The following is a 20,860-nucleotide window of genomic DNA, read 5'->3' on the forward strand; positions in this document are numbered from 1 at the left end:
TCTTCCTACAGGTCAACTCGTGCCAATGTCAACTCGTACCCATGTCATGTCGTAGCGGCTACTAAACGTACATTGTAGTGTAGAGGAGATGTTTGTGGCACGTCTTTTCCCGTTTTGGGAAGGCGGCCTCCCAAAACCCACGTTTAACTAACACATGTTGTGAAAAACTGATTCGGTTATTCGTCCTAACCGTAAATGGACTTCCTCGAATTTCATAACATCTAATAAATAAAATAACTTTAAAAAAGTTAATCAACTCAAAAGTGGTTGAGGCCTCCAGAAAAAAATCCCACAGTCTCACACAAAATAAAAGAGCAGATTCATACTAATTTTCTGGAATTTTTTTGAAGAAAACATCCCCTAAAAATTGTCAGTGTAAAATTTCGATTGCTTATTTTGAAGAATTTACAAATTGTCAGTGTTCAGTTACATCACATAAATAATTAAAACTAATTTCCCTATTTTTCACTTATTGTTAACACTGCCGAGTTCATTTAGGTACGAGCTCACTCGCTACAAGTTGACTCGAGTACGAATTTACTTGGGTACGAGTTGTCTTGAATAAGACTTTCACCTGGGTACGAGTAAACTTGGGGACGAGTTCCATTGAGGACGAGTTGACAAGGGGACGAGTTTATTTTATTACAAGTTGAATAGGGTACGAGTTGACTTGAGTACCATATGATCCGATTTCTTCCTACAGGTCAACTCGTGCCAATGTCAACTCGTACCCATGTCATAGCGTAGCGGCTACTAAACGTACATTGTAGTGTAGAGGAGATGTTTGAGGCACGTCTTTTCCCGTTTTGGGAAGGCGGCCTCCCAAAACCCACGTTTAAATAACACATGTTGTGAAAAACTGATTCGGTTATTCGTCCTAACCGTAAATGGACTTCCTCGAATTTCATAACAACTAATAAATAAAATAACTTTAAAAAGTTAATCAAATCAAAAGGGGTTGAGGCCTCCAGAAAAAAATCCCACAGTCTCATACAAAATAAAAGAGCAGATTCATATTAATTTTCTGGATTTTTTTTGAAGAAAACATCCCCTAAAAATTGTCAGTGTAAAATTTCGACAGCTTATTTTGAAGAATTTACAAATTGTCAGTGTTCAGTTACATCACAGAAAAAACCCAAAACTAATTTCCCTATTTTTCACTAATTGTTAACACTGCCGATTTCATCTCGGTACGAGCTCACTCGCTACAAGTTGACTCGAGTACGAATTTACTTGGGTACGAGTTCTCTTGAATAAGATTTCACCTGGGTACGAGTAAACTTGGGGACGAGTTCCATTGAGGACGAGTTGACAAGGGGACGAGTTTATTTTGTTACAAGTTGAATAGGGTACGAGTTGACTTGAGTAACATATGATCCGAATTCTTCCTACAGGTCAACTCGTGCCAATGTCAACTCGTACCCATGTCATGTCGTAGCGGCTACTAAACGTACATTGTAGTGTAGAGGAGATGTTTGTGGCACGTCTTTTCCCGTTTTGGGAAGGCGGCCTCCCAAAACCCACGTTTAACTAACACATGTTGTGAAAAACTGATTCGGTTATTCGTCCTAACCGTAAATGGACTTCCTCGAATTTCATAACATCTAATAAATAAAATAACTTTAAAAAAGTTAATCAACTCAAAAGTGGTTGAGGCCTCCAGAAAAAAATCCCACAGTCTCACACAAAATAAAAGAGCAGATTCATACTAATTTTCTGGAATTTTTTTGAAGAAAACATCCCCTAAAAATTGTCAGTGTAAAATTTCGATTGCTTATTTTGAAGAATTTACAAATTGTCAGTGTTCAGTTACAGCACATAAATAATTAAAACTAATTTCCCTATTTTTCACTTATTGTTAACACTGCCGAGTTTATTTAGGTACGAGCTCACTCGCTACAAGTTGACTCGAGTACGAATTTGCTTGGGTACGAGTTCACTTGAATAAGACTTTCACCTGGGTACGAGTAAACTTGGGGACGAGTTCCATTGGGGACGAGTTGACAAGGGGACGAGTTTATTTTATTACAAGTTGAATAGGGTACGAGTTGACTTGAGTACCATATGATCCGAATTCTTCTTACAGGTGAACTCGTGCCACAGTCAACTCGTACCCATGTCATAGCGTAGCGGCTACTAAACGTGAATTGTAGTGCAGAGGAGATGTTTGTGGCACGTCTTTTCCCGTTTTCGGAAGGCGGCCTCCAAAAACCCACGTTTAAATAACACATGTTGTGAAAAACTGATTCGGTTATTCGTCCTAACCGTAATAGACTTCCTCGAGTTTCATAACATCTAATAAATAAAAAAACTTTAAAAAAGTTAATCAACTCAATAGGGGGTTGAGGCCTCCAGAAAAAAAAATCCCACAGTCTCATACAAAATAAAAGAGCAGATTCATACTAATTTTCTGGAATTTTTTTGAAGAAAACATCCCCTAAAAATTGTCAGTGTAAAATTTCGATTGCTTATTTTGAAGAATTTACAAATTGTCAGTGTTCAGTTACATCACATAAATAATTAAAACTAATTTCCCTATTTTTCACTTATTGTTAACACTGCCGAGTTCACTTAGGTACGAGCTCACTCACTACAAGTTGACTCGAGTACGAATTTACTTGGGTACGAGTTCACTTGAATAAGACTTTCACCTGGGTACGAGTAAACTTGGGGACGAGTTCCATTGGGGACGAGTTGACAAGGGGACGAGTTTATTTTATTACAAGTTAAATAGGGTACGAGTTGACTTGAGTACCATATGATCCGAATTCTTCTTACAGGTGAACTCGTACCACAGTCAACTCGTACCCATGTCATGTCGTAGCGGCTACTAAACGTGAATTGTAGTGCAGAGGAGATGTTTGTGGCACGTCTTTTCCCGTTTTGGGAAGGCGGCCTCCCAAAACCCACGTTTAAGTAACACATGTTTTAAAAAACTGATTCGGTTATTCGTCCTAACAGTAAATGGACTTCCTCGAATTTCATAACATCTAATAAATAAAATAACTTTAAAAAAGTTAATCAACTCAATAGGGGGTTGAGGCCTCCAGAAAAAAAAATCCCACAGTCTCACACAAAATAAAAGAGCAGATTCATATTAATTTTCTGGAATTTTTTTGCAGAAAACATCCCCTAAAAATTGTCAGTGTAAAATTTCGATTGCTTATTTTGAAGAATTTACAAATTGTCAGTGTTCAGTTACATCACATAAATAATTAAAACTAATTTCCCTATTTTTTACTTATTGTTAACACTGCCGAGTTCATTTAGGTACGAGCTCACTCGCTACAAGTTGACTCGAGTACGAATTTACTTGGGTACGAGTTCACTTGAATAAGACTTTCACCTGGGTACGAGTAAACTTGGGGACGAGTTCCATTGAGGACGAGTTGACAAGGGGACGAGTTTATTTTATTACAAGTTGAATAGGGTACGAGTTGACTTGAGTACCATATGATCCGATTTCTTCCTACAGGTCAACTCGTGCCAATGTCAACTCGTACCCATGTCATAGCGTAGCGGCTACTAAACGTACATTGTAGTGTAGAGGAGATGTTTGAGGCACGTCTTTTCCCGTTTTGGGAAGGCGGCCTCCCAAAACCCACGTTTAAATAACACATGTTGTGAAAAACTGATTCGGTTATTCGTCCTAACCGTAAATGGACTTCCTCGAATTTCATAACAACTAATAAATAAAATAACTTTAAAAAGTTAATCAAATCAAAAGGGGTTGAGGCCTCCAGAAAAAAATCCCACAGTCTCATACAAAATAAAAGAGCAGATTCATATTAATTTTCTGGATTTTTTTTGAAGAAAACATCCCCTAAAAATTGTCAGTGTAAAATTTCGACAGCTTATTTTGAAGAATTTACAAATTGTCAGTGTTCAGTTACATCACAGAAAAAACCCAAAACTAATTTCCCTATTTTTCACTAATTGTTAACACTGCCGAGTTCATCTCGGTACGAGCTCACTCGCTACAAGTTGACTCGAGTACGAATTTACTTGGGTACGAGTTCTCTTGAATAAGATTTCACCTGGGTACGAGTAAACTTGGGGACGAGTTCCATTGAGGACGAGTTGACAAGGGGACGAGTTTATTTTGTTACAAGTTGAATAGGGTACGAGTTGACTTGAGTAACATATGATCCGAATTCTTCCTACAGGTCAACTCGTGCCAATGTCAACTCGTACCCATGTCATGTCGTAGCGGCTACTAAACGTACATTGTAGTGTAGAGGAGATGTTTGTGGCACGTCTTTTCCCGTTTTCGGAAGGCGGCCTCCAAAAACCCACGTTTAAATAACACATGTTGTGAAAAACTGATTCGGTTATTCGTCCTAACCGTAATAGACTTCCTCGAGTTTCATAACATCTAATAAATAAAAAAACTTTAAAAAAGTTAATCAACTCATTAGGGGGTTGAGGCCTCCAGAAAAAAAAATCCCACAGTCTCACACAAAATAAAAGAGCAGATTCATACTAATTTTCTGGAATTTTTTTGAAGAAAACATCCCCTAAAAATTGTCAGTGTAAAATTTCGATTGCTTATTTTGAAGAATTTACAAATTGTCAGTGTTCAGTTACATCACATAAATAATTAAAACTAATTTCCCTATTTTTCACTAATTGTTAACACTGCCGAGTTCATCTCGGTACGAGCTCACTCGCTACAAGTTGACTCGAGTACGAATTTACTTGGGTACGAGTTCACTTGAATAAGACTTTCACCTGGGTACGAGTAAACTTGGGGACGAGTTCCATTGGGGACGAGTTGACAAGGGGACGAGTTTATTTTATTACAAGTTGAATAGGGTACGAGTTGACGTGAGTACCATATGATCCGAATTCTTCTTACAGGTGAACTCGTACCACAGTCAACTCGTACCCATGTCATAGCGTAGCGGCTACTAAACGTGAATTGTAGTGTAGAGGAGATGTTTGTGGCACGTCTTTTCCCGTTTTGGGGAGGCGGCCTCCCAAAACCCACGTTTAAGTAACATATGTTGTGAAAAACTGATTCGGTTATTCGTCCTAACCGTAAATGGACTTCCTCGAATTTCATAACATCTAATAAATAAAGAAACTTTTATAAATTAATCAACTCAAAAGGGGTTGAGGCCTCCGGAAAAAAATCCCACAGTCTAATACAAATAAAAAAGCAGATTCATATTAATTTCTGAAAATGGTTTTTGAAGAAAACATCCCCTAAATTTTTTCAGTGTAAAGTTTCGATTTTTTATTTTGATGAATTTACAAACTGTCAGTGTTCAGTTACATCACAGAAATGAATAAAACTAATTTCCCTATTTTTCACTAATTGTTAACACTGCCGAGTTCATTTAGGTACGAGCTCACTCGCTACAAGTTGACTCGAGTACGAATTTACTTGGGTACGAGTTCACTTGAATAAGACTTTCACCTGGGTACGAGTAGACTTGGGGACGAGTTCACTTGGGGACGAGTTGACATGGGGACGAGTTTATTTATTACAAGTTGAATAGGGTACGAGTTGACTTGAGTACCATATGATCCGAATTCTTCTTACAGTTCAACTCGTGCCACAGTCAACTCGTACCCATGTCATAGCGTAGCGGCTACTAAACGTGAATTGTAGTGCAGAGGAGATGTTTGTGGCACGTCTTTTCCCGTTTTGGGAAGGCGGCCTCCCAAAACCCACGTTTAAATAACACATGTCGTGAAAAACTGATTCATTTATTCGTCCTAACCGTAAATGGAGTTCCTCGAATTTCATAACATTTAATAAATAAAATAACTTTAAAAATTTATCAACTCAAAAGGGGTTGAGGCCTCCAGAAAAAAAATCCCACAGTCTCATACAAAATAAAAGAGCAGATTCATATTAATTTTCTGGAATTTTTTTGAAGAAAACATCCCCTAAAAATTGTCGGTGTAAAATTTCGATTGCTTATTTTGAAGAGTTTACAAATTGTCAGTATACAGTTACATCACAGAAAAAAATAAAACTAATTTCTCTAATTTTAACTAATTGTTAACACTGCCGAGTTCATTTAGGTACGAGCTCACTCGCTACAAGTTGACTCGAGTACGATTTTACTTGGGTACGAGTTCACTTGAATAAGATTTCACCTGGGTACGAGTAAACTTGGGGACGAGTTCCATTGGGGACGAGTTGACAAGGGGACGAGTTTATTTTGTTACAAGTTGAATAGGGTACGAGTTGACTTGAGTACCATATGATCCGAATTCTTCCTACAGGTCAACTCGTGCCAATGTCAACTCGTACCCATGTCATAGCGTAGCGGCAACTAAACGTACATTGTAGTGCAGAGGAGATGTTTGTGGCACGTCTTTTCCTGTTTTGGGAAGGCGGCCTACCAAAACCCACGTTTAAATAACACATGTTTTGAAAAACTGATTCGGTTTTATTCGTCCCAACCGTAAATGGAGTTCCTTGAATTTCATAACATTTAATAATAAAGAAACTTTAATAAATTAATCAACTCAAAAGGGGTTGAGGCCTCCGGAAAAAATCCCACAGTCTAATACAAAATAAAAAAGCAGATTCATATTAATTTCTGAAAATGGTTTTTGAAGAAAACATCCCCTAAATTTTGTCAGTGTAAAGTTTCGATTTTTTATTTTGATGAATTTACAAACTGTCAGTGTTCAGTTACATCACAGAAATGAATAAAACTAATTTCCCTATTTTTCACTAATTGTTAACACTGCCGAGTTCATTTAGGTACGAGCTCACTCGCTACAAGTTGACTCGAGTACGAATTTACTTGGGTACGAGTTCACTTGAATAAGACTTTCACCTGGGTACGAGTACACTTGGGGACGAGTTCACTTGGGGACGAGTTGACATGGGGACGAGTTTATTTATTACAAGTTGAATAGGGTACGAGTTGACTTGAGTACCATATGATCCGAATTCTTCTTACAGGTGAACTCGTGCCACAGTCAACTCGTACCCATGTCATAGCGTAGCGGCTACTAAACGTACATTGTAGTGTAGAGGAGATGTTTGAGGCACGTCTTTTCCCGTTTTGGGAAGGCGGCCTCCCAAAACCCACGTTTAAATAACACATGTTGTGAAAAACTGATTCGGTTATTCGTCCTAACCGTAAATGGACTTCCTCGAATTTCATAACATCTAATAAATAAAATAACTTAAAAAAATTAATCAACTCAAAAGGGGTTGAGGCCTCCAGAAAAAAATCCCACAGTCTCATACAAAATAAACGAGCAGATTCATATTAATTTTCTGGATTTTTTTTGAAGAAAACATCCCCTAAAAATTGTCAGTGTAAAATTTCGATTGCTTATTTTGAAGAATTTACAAATTGTCAGTGTTCAGTTACATCACAGAAAAAAAATAAAACTAATTTCCCTAATTTTCACTAATTGTTAACACTGCCGAGTTCATCTCGGTACGAGCTCACTCGCTACAAGTTGACTCGAGTACGAATTTACTTGGGTACGAGTTCACTTGAATAAGATTTCACCTGGGTACGAGTAAACTTTGGGACGAGTTCCATTGGGGACGAGTTGACAAGGGGACGAGTTTATTTTGTTACAAGTTGAATAGGGTACGAGTTGACTTGAGTACCATATGATCCGAATTCTTCCTACAGGTCAACTCGTGCCAATGTCAACTCGTACCCATGTCATAGCGTAGCGGCTACCCAACGTGGAAGGCACTAAAAACTAACCTCTACAGCGGTTCGGAACTTTTCGTGTGCTCTCGGAACATTCCGGCACGGTTCGCGACGATCCGCCACGCAGCAGGTTTGGGGAGTTGTTACATAAGAGTGGACTAACCACTAGTACCTGTTGTTAATGATTTCATGTCTAAAAGTTGCAAGTACTGCTTCAGACCTCTTTATTCAAGTACATTTGTAGCAGCAGGTTTGGGGAGTTGTTACATAAGAGTGGACTAACTACTGGGACCTGGTTGTTTATATTTTCATGTTTAAAAGATGCAAGCACTGCTTCAGACCTCTTTATTCAAGTACATTTGTAGCAGCAGGTTTGGGGAGTTGTTACATAAGAGTTGAACTAGTTGTTACTAGTACCTGGTTGTTAATGATTTCATGTCTAAAAGATGCAAGTACTGCTTCAGACCTCTTTATTCAAGTACATTTGTAGCAGCAGGTTTGGGGAGTTGTTACATAAGAGTGGACTAACCACTCGGACCTGGTTTTTTATATTATCATGTTTAAAAGATGCAAGCACTGCTTCAGACCTCTATATTCAAGTACATTTGTAGCAGCAGGTTTGGGGAGTTGTTACATAAGAGTGGACTAACCACTGGGGACCTGGTTGTTAATATTTTCATGTCTAAAAGATGCAAGCACTGCTTCAGACCTCTTTATTCAAGTACATTTGTAGCAGCAGGTTTGGGGAGTTGTTACATAAGAGTGGACTAACCACGAGGACCTGGTTGTTAATATTTTCATGTCTAAAAGATGCAAGCATATGCAAATTTGACGTCATAAGTTCATTCTCGCTCGGGTATTCTCCGATGGGCCGAACCGCAGTGGAGTTTAGTATTTAGTGCCTTCCACTAAACGTACATTGTAGTGCAGAGGAAATGTTTGTGGCACGTATTTTCCCGTGTTGGGAAGGCGGCCTCCCAAAACCCACGTTTAAATAACACATGTTGGTAAAAGCTGATTCGGTTATTCGTTGTCCTTCCTCTATGTTCGTACTAACCGTAAATGGAGTTCCTCTAAATTCTTAACATTTAATAAATAAAATAACTTTCATAAATTAATCAACTCAAAAGGGGTTGAGGCCTCTGAAAAAATTCCCACAGTTTCATACAAAATAAAAAAGCAGATTCATATTAATTTTTGAAGAAAACATCTCCTAAAAATTGTCAGTGTAAAATTTCGATTTTTTACTTTGAAGAATTTACAAATTGTCAGTGTTCAGTTACATCACAGAAATAAATAAAACTAATTTCCCTAATTTTCACTAATTGTTAACACTGCCGAGTTCATCTCGGTACGAGCTCACTCGCTACAAGTTGACTCGAGTACGAATTTACTTGGGTACGAGTTCGCTTGAATAAGACTTTGACCTGGGTACGAGTAGACTTGGGGACGAGTAAACTTGGGGACGAGTTGACATTGGGACGAGTTGATTTTGTTACAAGTTGAATAGGGTACGAGTTGACTTGAGTACCATATGATCTGAATTCTTCCTACAGGTCAACTCGTGCCACAGTCAACTCGTACCCATGCCATGGCGTACCGGTGTCGCATGCAATTATGTACTCCATTCAATACAATCCGGAGGACATTATTGCATACAATAATGTCCACCGGACGGTTTTGCATATGCAATCGTGTCCGCCTGGACGCTGCTGCATAATGCAATTGTGTCTGCCCGGACACATTTACATATGCAGTTGTGTCCGCCCCCATGCAAAACCGTCCTTGCCGTAAATTAAACACCCTTGGTCGACGTGGGAAGAGTCATACGTGGGAAGTGGGATGACTGTTGGTGCCAGTTTATTTTAGTGCAAGCAGTGATTATTACTTCGGATACTTATTAGTGCAAGTTGGGCGCAATCTTTGAAGATGGTCTTTTTCAATTCGCGCAATCCAATTAAAAAATTTTGCGTTGTAAAAATGGCAGCTTGCGCGAATTTGAAAAAAGGCCATCTTCAGAGATTGCTCACAGTATATCGCACGCATGTGCAAAACATACGACGGACGGACACGTTCATTCTCGCTCACTAACACATGCCACAACAAGAGAAAGAAGGCGTATGCAACAGGTTGACAGGTGAGTTTAAGTTTGGTCAATTTCAGGGACATATTCTGTAATATTTGGTTTTCAAGAATGAAAAACGTGGACGTGAACAAAATTACCACCTGATATCAAAGGTATTGATGACGTTAAGGATTTGGTTTACTTAATCAAAGTTCTATTTAAAGTTCCATTTGTAACTTCTTCTTTTTTGTAAATTTGTTGAGATTTGCTTGTTAAGTTGTTTGTTGATCATGGAGGATCTGAATAAACATTTGCTTTACTTGACATTGATAAACTTCTGTTCACAAATCTTCATCTAAAATATCAAATTATTGCATTATATATAATAAGTTATTGTAGCACATAAATTATGATGATAGAACTGAATTGATTCGTGAGGTAGGGGGAGGGGGGAGGGGAGAGGGAGGGGGATGGACACCTTCTGGTTATCAGAGCTGAGTCAGAAAAAAAAATGGATCTGTGCTGCCCATGGAATCAGGGTTAAATGTAAGTTCAAACCATGGAGGTGGAATTCAAACATAGCGCAATCAATGGTTCAAACAAATCAAACCACTATGGTGCATGGTTGCATTTTCATGACTCTGAAAGTGCTTTACAATGCCATTTAACACCTTTAAAAATGCTGGTATGTTGTACTTGCCTTGTTTTGAGGGCAAATAAAATGTGACATTTTTATTGTTGTCTAGAGGTCAAGACAAAAGAAAGACAACTTTGTCATTGAATCTGCCACAGATTTTCCAAGGCCATTAGAAAATGTTTGTGAACAATTTTGTTCGATTCTGTTTTTTTTTTTTTTTGGCTCTTCCTGACAGCAAAAGTAATGTCATCTTTTACTGAATCACAATTTCCTGATTTGTGCAATTCATAGTGATAGACGTTAAACCAATGTTTGAAAGTTGAATGAGAGACATAATGTTGCCGGCTTGGTTTTAATATTCCCTAGTGCAATGTTGATGTTTCAGAGCTTTTAGATGCATCTCAGTGCTCTGCTTACCGTAAGCACAGAATCGGCGCTTACAGTTTTGGAAGCAGAGAACTCTGTGCTTACGGGCACTTGCACATAAGCAGGGCATTGTGATCGTAAGTGCAGAATTCGGCGGTAAGCAGAGCCATGAAATTGGGCCTTGGACACTTGTTAGTTGTGACACAAGATATTGAAGGGGAAGTCTGGAGCAGTAATGAGATATCGTTGTTATTAGTAGGTGATGTAATTCTATTCTGTTTGTGAAGATGTTAAGGGTGTCATCTTAAATGGTTGACAGAAAAGTCAATTGGATTTTAAAAGTCAAATGAGTCACTGGTCTATGATGTTACCTATGTTTACATTCAAACCGCCCTCTGTTGACAAAACACTGTAAGACGTGTAGTCATGGTAAGAATGCGTACACTTTCTAGCTGGGTGCCAAAAAAGCAAAGGTTTTGCTCGGCAGTATGCGCGCAAATCATGTTATGGTTTAAAAGTGATGTCAGAGGTCACATCGTCTATATGATGTAACATTAAGTAACTCTTTGGACCATTTAATTTTTGGGTCTGTCCACACTAATGGGACCATTTGATGTGACTTTTTTTTATAAATGGGTGACAAAAATAAACAAGAAGAGTTTTGTCAAGCTTGTTTCCCATGCACATTCCAAATCGCTTCAAGGTTTTTGTTTGCAAAGAGCAAGACACATTTATCTGTATTTTAGCAATAACTGGGGATCATCTTCAAGATGATTATGTTTGTAACAGGGGAATGTTGGACAGACATTTCGTACATAAATGGTGAGAAAGGCATAATAATATAAACAGATTGCCAAAAATGTTGTCCCCTACAATGCTGTCCCTGCAAAGAATGTTTCCAGGCAAAACCAAGACATCTGCGTGGGTACTCAAGAAACTACAGGGAATTATCTTGAAGATATTAGGTTTGTAACATGGACAGATATTTGTCACAATATGTCTGTCCATGTTAAAAACAAACATTCATACAAGCTGAAAAACCTCAAGGGCAATGGGTCTAACTTAATTAACCTTTGAGTAAATCAATTAATTAATTATTTGTGTCGTCCATTTCTAGTCAATTCCAATACAAAATGTCTGTCCTCGTTACAAACAATGTGTCTTAAAGAAAACTGCGTAACTTCTTAAATAATAAGACATTTGTTATACTGTTTGGTAAGCACACTCACTATCAGCAGAGAATTGTACAAAACAAAATACAGGGGAAAATGTTGTATTTTGTGTACCCTCCCAGTCACAGTCCAAAAAGTTATCTTTTGGAACCAAAAAGACCCATTAGTGTGGACAGACCCTTTTAGGAAAATATTTCATGAAACATTATCTCTTTTTTGGCAGCTTCAGCTTTGAGTGACTGTCAACTCTCACATTCTCTGGGAACTTTACCTTGCTGATCTACTTTACGGCAAGGTTGACCTTACCAAACTTGCATTGACTGTAAAGGTAGGTACAATCGTTCAAACATTTCTGACTCTGTATTCCGGTACAGAGGGGCATGGCAAGGGAATTTCCAATGGGAGTATTGCTTTACAAAAACTCCCTTGTACCAGGCTTATACCTGGGGTCGATTTCACAAAGAGCTAAAATTGATAGAACTGCAAATCAGTCGTAGTTGCTTAGTAAAGTGTGATGTCACAATGCAAATCACTATGGTGACACTGAAAATTTGTCTTACGATGGATTTTATTGCTTTGTGAAATCGAGCCTAGGCCGGGAATTCCATTTTTGAACGTGAAGAAAGGGCAAGGCCATATTTCTTTTTGCAAAGAGCACTTCCATTGAACAATCTTAAAGTCAATGGGAAAGTTTTAAAGGGCACCACAGCCAAGACCAGGGGCAACGAAGGCCATGGCCTTGTGGCCTGCATGTAATTCCAGACCTGATATACTTCTAATGTTTCCATGAAATTTTAATGTGTTTGTAGTTGCTGGGCACCTCTGAAAAAAGTGTTTCTCTGAAAAACAGTGTTTCACTGAGAGGTTTCCCCAGGGTAGAAGAAATAAATCAAAAATAAAAACCCATGTTTAGTAATCTGAACTTTCCACTTTCAGAAACCAAAAGTAACCACATTTAAAAGTATGAGTAAAAGGGAATTCCCTCCTACTATTTCCTGTAAAGTTCTTTTTCCAAGAAGTTGAACACCCGTTCAAAACTAGTCAGCTGCACAGGTGGCAAGAGGGTGCCACAGCTGTGTGCAGAAGCATTTGTGCATTTACAATATATTTACATGGTGTTTACTGTGCATATAACTGCAGCAGATGATAATGATTGGTCAGACAGTAGGAGGTTAACCCTGAAGAGAGAACCTCCTTCATGCTATTTTTATTTTTGTTGCTGAGTGCCATGATCTGGCAATATAGGCCTACAAATCTGGTTATTATTATTGACAAAACGAAAAAATTGTATTTCATTGCTATCAGTCACTTTTCTTTGAACCTTCTTTGTAATTTTTTACTATTTGTTTCTTTGTATTTATTATTGTAGCATGTCAGTTTTGTACAGTAAATGGTATAAATTGTTTCATATTGTTTTCTTGCAATTGTAAGAATCATGTAATTTTGTAATTGATGGTGTTTCATTTCTTTTGCATTTTATTTGTTTTCAGTGTGCTATTGTTTCTTTTCCACTGAGCTGAAGCCATGTTTTCTCTATTTCAAGTAATTTCTGTTACTGGAGTGTTTTTTAATAATTATTTTTATGAAGGCCCTAATTATGTAGGCCTAACTGTTAGTGTTATTATGTTCATGTATTTTAAAAATATACTTTCGTTTCAGTTTTGGCAGGAAGTGTCCTGTTGTGGCATTGAGCAACGCTCAGAAATTTCATACCGTAACATTGTTTGTATTGCTTTGTGTTGTGAGCCATGTAAACGTCATGCAAAAGGGACACCCATGTTTTTTTGGCCCTGTATATATCATTACTATGAATTCATTGTTAATAATTGTAGGCCTACTTTGCATATTATTTTATATACTTACACACAAGCTTGGTAAACATGATAATAACACAAAATCCTAAAACAAATTCAATTGATCCATTTTATACAATTCGTTATTTTGAGGTATTACTATTAGCTAACACTTTGATTCATTTACCCATCTTGGCCATCAGATCTCGTCTCTCAGATCATGGATCTAGTAGGGAAGTCTCTGGTGAAAAACCAAGTGTCCAGCCTGACCAAGACAATCGGTTTGTCTGGAGAAGATAAAGAAGATGCTCCTTATGACTATAAGAAGGAACAAGAAGATGAGGACAAGATGGCCAGAGACAAGTAAGCACCTTTTTTAATTTGTGGGAGGGGTGGGGGAGGAGGGGGATTCCGTCACTACTTCAGAACAGAAAATGTTTACTCCAAGGGATTGGTTTCATTTCATGTAGTTCATTCATGACACAAAACATACTTTTTTTTGGAGCGTCACAAAAGTTGGAATGTCTCAAGGCTCAAATTAAGCGGTAAAATTCACAAGACTGTAGGGCTTGGAAGCTCAAATATTTACAGGACTGGAAGTTATTTCACAAGACCAGAATCTAAATGAGTTTAACAAGCACCGAGAGAAGAGACGTTTTACATGGGTACACTTTGATGTTAACAGAATTGATTGTTTATCAGACTCTGTGACTTGAGAGCATGAACAGGAAAGTATCTTTGGAGGAGGTTTTAAAGACAACTTTGTTTGAGCACCCACTCTCCCGAGAGCCTTGTTAGTTTGTTTAAAAAACAAAAGTCTATTGCCTTGACCGGCTGTATAAGTTTCCATATGATAGTTCAATTTGATTGACTAAAATGTTAATAATTTTCCTCAGAGCAAAGCGGGACGAAGCCCAGCTCAAGAAGAAAGCAGAACGAGCGAAAGAACGCAACAAGATGAGGGAGAAATACGGCCTGAAGGAGTCCAAGACAGACCAGGAGCTCTTGGAGAGCCGGAGTCAGGCTGAGGAATCAACGCCTAAGATGTCCAGTACAGCCAAGGGGAAGGATGACTCTGGTTGCCTGGTCATGTGATGAAGAGTAACCAATCACAACGCTACGAGACAAAGCTACCTTTAAGCTCTCGGGGAAGGAGGCGGATTTACGCACAGGTACAGCGAGTAAAGAGTAATTTGAACATCGATCATGCTGGCATGTGAGGTATCGGTTTCTGTAACCCTCCTACTGTCTGAACATTCGTATGGTTTTGAAGGATAGACACACTACTCAGCATCTGAGAAAAGTACACAAGCATCCCCCTGTGTATTGTTGCTCTGCCATAAAAAAACCATGCAGTTGAGTGGTTTTGAATGGTCGGTCAACTTGATTGCTGACAAAGAGAGTAGGAGGGTTTTGTCTTGAGTTCAACTTTTTTATATTTTAAAATTTAGGGATTGGATATTTATTTTATCATGTTAGTTGTCAATTATATTGTACAATTTTAATTGTTTGCAGAGAAGAAGGCAAGTAAATATTGGATACATCATAACATGATGTGTGATTGCTTGGATTACAAAGAATGTGTTGGCACATCAGGGAAGCTTACTTGATTTTTCTTACCGCACCTCTACAAATTTAAATATTTTTGAGGTGCATTTCTAAGACTGACTACATTTGTGTACTGCTTGTATTGTTTAGCAAATGGCCAGAGAACTGCGTTGATCAGGTTTCTTGTATCATTTGAAAAACTTGATTTATTCAAAAAGTTTGAGCGAAAGGATTTGCATGGTTTCTTTTCTTCTTAAGAGTCAAAAGCTCATGAAGTATTGAGGTCTGTAACCTCCCTAAGAATGACTTTAGACTTTTGGCTGTGATGTAAAGTTATTGAACACACTTCTGTGTAACAGGTTTTGACATGGGGTAAGAAGTAGCAATAACCATTCTTTGACTGATCTTACGATCGGCACTTTGAAGGATTTTTGTAAGTATTGAAAAAAAAATTTTTACAAATCAATGTCTTCCAGTTTCAAGATGATTTTGTACCTAGTTAGGTAAACTGAACTGAATGGCGATAACAACTATGTACAATTATTTTAAACATGTTTGACATTTTGCTTTTGACGTGTATTTTTGCTGGAGTTTGGGGATGGTCAGTCTGTGAGGCTTTTAAAATGTTATATTCCAATGGTTCACTGTCGCAGGGCTGATGTTTGTAAATTGTGTGTAATAACTCATTCATCTAACTCGGCAAACTCACACTTTTTTGTGTGTAAATCTTGGTTTGTTGAGACTAGAGATAGAGTTTTCATGAGGTTTTTCCCATGCCTTTTAGGCATTTGACCCAGGTTCACATCCCTCTCAAGACCAAATGTAAGTGTATTTTAGTGGTTGTCCGTTCCCGTACCTAACCATGTACATGCAGGTTTGGGTGAATTTTCTGTAACTGCAGAAACTGATTTGTTTCAACTATATTAAGGTATTAATTTTTATTTTTACCCATACACCGATGTGTGATAGCACGCACTGAATATTCAGTACTTTCCTGAGTCCTGTGAAAAAATATCACATGCCTATTACTCAGGTGGGATTTGAACCCACGACCCTTGCAATTCTAGAGCAGTGTCTTACCAACTAGACTACCTCAATTGCCCGGTAGCTAGGTAGTGGTTCTTCCCATGTAAGCCACCTCGGTCATGTCACTGGACCAAGGTTCCTGACCCCCTCAAGACCAAAATTGTGTGGTTTTTGTTGTAGGTTCCCAAGTCGACCTCAATGGACCAAGGTTCGCGCCCAATTTATAGGACCATAGCACTTTTGTGCTTGCTGATGTTTGACATGATTTAGAGTAGTCTGTCAGTCTAAAGTCTAGTTTGTTGCATCAAAGGTTTCCATTGTACTTATTAAAAAGGAGTCCTGGTCGATTTCCTACCTGCTGTCCAAAAAAAAAAAAAAAAAGAATCACCCAAATTCTACCCCGCAGTTAGTAGAATAAAAAGCTAGTTGATACAACATACAACTAAATATTTATAATGCGCCTTTACATCAAGATCAAAGCGCTGGAAAGAGCAAAACCAAGGAACTATAAATACAACAAGTTACATCTGATTCAAGTGAGTTTTGAGAGATTTTTTGAACAAAGGCAAAGAGTTACAATTTCTGATGCGTGCTGGGAGGTTGTTTCATATTCACGGAGCAATAAAGGAGAAAGTCCAGTTGTGAGCAGATGAGAGTGTTCTGATGGTTGGGTGTTAGGTTTGCGTGTATTGTCAGAAGCTGAGTGCAAGCTTGAGCTAGTAGACACACACATGGTGTTATTCCAACCATGCAATGCCTGAATATTGGTGCATTTAATATGAGAGTGTGTGGCGCCGTAGTAAAGATATTTAGTATGTCAGTCCGTGTTCTTTGTAGAATGTACGTTTGCACAATATTGCGCTTCCTAAAGTTTGACTTTCCAATAAAAGTGTGATGGAAGTTTGAAGTCGGTTTACAAATTGTAGACCAGCCTGCAGGACCTCAGGCCCTGTGCCTTATTTTGTACATTGTAATAAACGCAGAGGTGTGCTTTTATGTGATCAATTACCTTTGTAACAGCTCAAGTGTATCTAAAACAGTAAAATAGTGTTTTGTGAACTTTGAGCAAAACCTTGGCGAAAATTATAGTTTTATTTTCTCACAAAACCATGAACAACCTATAAAATGCTTCCATTATTAACTAGTGCCTTATTTCTACAGTTACATTTACATTACAAACTAAAACATTTTGTATGTTTTATTATATATATTTTCAAATCTAGACATGAATAAGTTTATGGGTTTATATTTATATGTTATCGACTAATCAAATTTAAAAACAAATATTTAAAATGATATTGTTTAAAGTTTGAAGCGTTTTAGTGCTCTCAGATCAATGTAAATATGCAATTTTGAAATATCAGCATTGTATAATAAGTTAGTTATTTTGGTTAAATTTATATGAATTTTTGCATGACTTTTAAATGTTTAGACCAATGACTAGTTGGTCAGGGCCCAATTTCATAGCGCTGCTTAGCGGCCGATGTTGTGCTTACTTAGCAATTTCTATTTCTTAGCGCTGCTAACCGTAAGCACATGAAATGTGAAAAGGCATGCTAATCTTCCGGTGCTTACCGCACGAAAATAAATGACGTCACAATGCAAATCCACGGTAAACGCGCAATATGGCCGCCCAACTTTTCTGCTAACCTGTGAAATACGCTAAGGCTTAAGCAAATTTTTCTGCTACAGTAAGCAGGCAAATTTAAGCAGCGCTATGAAATTGGGCCCTGGTATTCCTAGGAATGAGATTCAAATGAAGCACTGGGCCAATTTCATTTTGAATTTTTAAAGAAATTGAAATATTTTGATATTATTTTGATTGTGTTTTTTTTTTTTAAGTTAATAAATTTGTTGAAAAAACTTCCATTATACCTTTTGGTGAGGTGATATATTAAAAACAAAGTCTCAACATTTTTGATAAAAAAATGTTTTTTTTTATCAAATTGTAACCCAAAGTGATACATTCAAACACACTTTGTTATGACTAGAAAACACTTAATTGGTTCAGTTGGTAAATTTCCAATTCCTGGAATTTAATCTATGAGGGGGCCAGTTTTACTTTTCCTTCAGTTACAGCCGCTGCATCCTACAACTCTTGAATTTTAATCTAGACGGAACAGTTTCGTCATTGCCAGTGCCTTATTTCATGAAGTTCTAGACTTTAAAAACATATTAATGATGCAAAATAAGTGCCTTGTAAAACAAGGCAAATATTTGTTTGCGGTCTTACATTGGGTGTGCTACCTTTGGGTACTTAAACACCTTCATGAAGAACGTAGTTTATCTTGTCATCTTAAACTAAAAGAAAGCTCAGTGGATGACATCTTTCTTGAAAGCACAATAATCTTCAAAGAATATTGATCGTTTCTTGAACCTTGCTTTAAGATGCTGTTATAAATTCTCACTATTTCTTACACCTTGCTGTTAGCTTCTGTCATCATTTCTCGGGTAGTGAGTGCTCTGTTGTAGGAAAGGGACACACATGGTTTCACGGGGTAGAGGCATCTTGTAATGTCTATCTTGTTTCTTCTTGGATCCAGTCTCGATTTGTTTTATGGTTTTTGCATCTTCCACAGAGTACGGCTTGTTTTTAACACTCATCTGGAAATCTGATTCCAGAACTCGCATTACTTTCTTTGCATCAAACACTTCTTTAAGTTTTGTGTCATACACGAAGTGAGGGTAGGCTTCAGACGAGACCATCTCGTTGCAGACACCATCATCTTGTATTTGAGGAGATTTACACACACGGCCAATTACACCCCAACCTCTAGTAGTGATTTCTGACCATACGGCTCATCCTCTCCTCCCGCGATGATTTCTCTGGGACGGAGTACTCTGTGGCAGTTACTGCCTATCAGCAGGGAAATCTTCATATTTGGATTATACGGCATGAGTTTCTGAGCTATAGGCTCCAGATGGTACCACTGATTGACTACATCAGACTTTGGAATTTTGGGAAGTTTGGTACAGGGATCTCATCCCGCTTGAAGCAGACAGGGAGGTTGACAGTTGACTACCTTAAAGTACTTCACTCTTTCGTCGATTTGGCATGGAACTCATTATTTGATGCGCAGCCAAAACATAATCTTCCGTGAAAGGAGCAAGTCTTCCTGTCTTTGTGCAGTTTCCTTCTTAATGATTCACTCTTTTCAATGTGATGATTCCTATTCCAAGTATGCATGGGGCCCACCATACTATGTGTTGTGGATAGCAAAAGACTTGGCATTATGACCTACGGCAGAGACTGCTCTTGCTCGTCAAGTTGGGAGGGGGGTCCTTGCTCCTTGCGATGCCTTCCAGCAAATTTGCTTGATTGGCTGTTCTTTAGACAAATGAAGCAAACTCATTGGCCTTTTTGAACCTCCACTTGCTGTCTCTCCACTTGGAGTTAAGATGATGGGTTAACTTCTCTATGCATTTAACTTTTTCTTTTTGAATACCAGAATACTGTCTGCTTGTATTTGTAATTGTTTAATGGCCAAATAAAGAATAAGATTAAGAATACCAAGGCTCGGTATTGTGAGTCTTGCAGTACTGACCTTGTCAATGAAGTCTGAGAAATCTTGCAATGCGAGGTATCTTGCTCCACTCCAGTTTTGAAGTGAGCGCAGTACTGATGGAGCTAGTGTTGCTGTACCTATCAGAAAGCACATCTCTTGAGCCTTTTGGTAGGCTTCCTCAATTCTGATGAGCATAGTGCTCAACATGTCTTGGTTTTTCTGATACATATTGAATCAAATAGTTGAGCTTTGTGTTCACGTCTAATGGCTTTGAATTGATGACAACGCTGAGTGTGTTCTAATAGATGTTAAATTTGCATCGGGGATAAAGAATATTAATTTTGGTTTTTACCCAAGTGTGTTCTGTCATAACTGATAGTGAAGTGGCTCTCCCAAGAACACTGGAACAATAAGTTTGGGAAGTTGGCTTGAGACCGCAAGTCGCTTATTCACTTTACCTTGCTGAATACTCTTCTCAGCAAGGCGGTTGATTACTTTCTCCAGTGAAGAGGCTGTCTTAGTCCAGCCATCCTGCGGAGTGTGTTGTTGGATTGGTGAGCTGATGTTGACTAACGTCGGATCATGAATTGGGAATAGTGGAACAGTGTCGAAGGGCTCTGCGAAGGGGTTCAGTGAAGTGTTTGGGACTGGTGTTTGGTTTCACTTACATGTACGAGGTCGGCATTCTGTACATCGATTGTTTCAGAAAACACACTTACACTTATTCAGAATTTTGATGTTTCCAGTGTCTTAATCCCAAGCTAAGAAATTTGGGAATCAGATGGAATTTGTTCAGACTTTGATTAAAAATTGGAGTTTCCCTTTTAGTATTCTTGTCAGAAAAGGCTGAAGTTGTGTGATTTGTGCTAATAATTTAAACTAATCAATATGCCTTAATTTAAACCATGAAATGGTAATGTTTTGTGTTGGTTTTGAATAATTCTTGAACATTTTAAAGCAAAGATTGGGAGGGGAAGTGTGTTAACTTTGTATGATTGGATATCAAATCTGTTAAAACAGAACCAATGAAATAAATTTTGTGATGAATGCAATGAACCTTTTCCATATTTAGCATTACTTTGAATAAAACTCTGTTATATT

General features: G+C 38.0%; 1 protein-coding gene across 2 annotated transcripts; it reads left to right on the forward strand.

Moving 5' to 3' along the window:
* The first annotated feature begins 9,645 nt into the window (after nt 1–9,645).
* LOC139937107 (uncharacterized) lies at nt 9,646–20,853 on the forward strand. 2 transcript variants are annotated; one of them, XM_071932106.1, is made up of 4 exons: nt 9,646–9,783; nt 12,110–12,214; nt 13,883–14,042; nt 14,576–20,853. In XM_071932106.1, the coding sequence occupies exons 3-4, from the start codon at nt 13,900–13,902 to the stop codon at nt 14,772–14,774; spliced, it is 342 nt and encodes a 113-aa protein (XP_071788207.1). In that variant the 5' UTR covers nt 9,646–9,783; nt 12,110–12,214; nt 13,883–13,899; the 3' UTR covers nt 14,775–20,853. The 2 variants fall into 2 exon arrangements, with proteins under 2 accessions (XP_071788207.1, XP_071788208.1); XM_071932107.1 differs by having other exon boundaries at nt 9,756–9,783; nt 12,116–12,214.
* Nucleotides 20,854–20,860: the final 7 nt, after the last annotated feature.

The sequence above is a fragment of the Asterias amurensis genome, chromosome 5 (assembly GCF_032118995.1).
Source record: "Asterias amurensis chromosome 5, ASM3211899v1".
NCBI classification, from domain to species: Eukaryota; Metazoa; Echinodermata; class Asteroidea; order Forcipulatida; family Asteriidae; genus Asterias; species Asterias amurensis.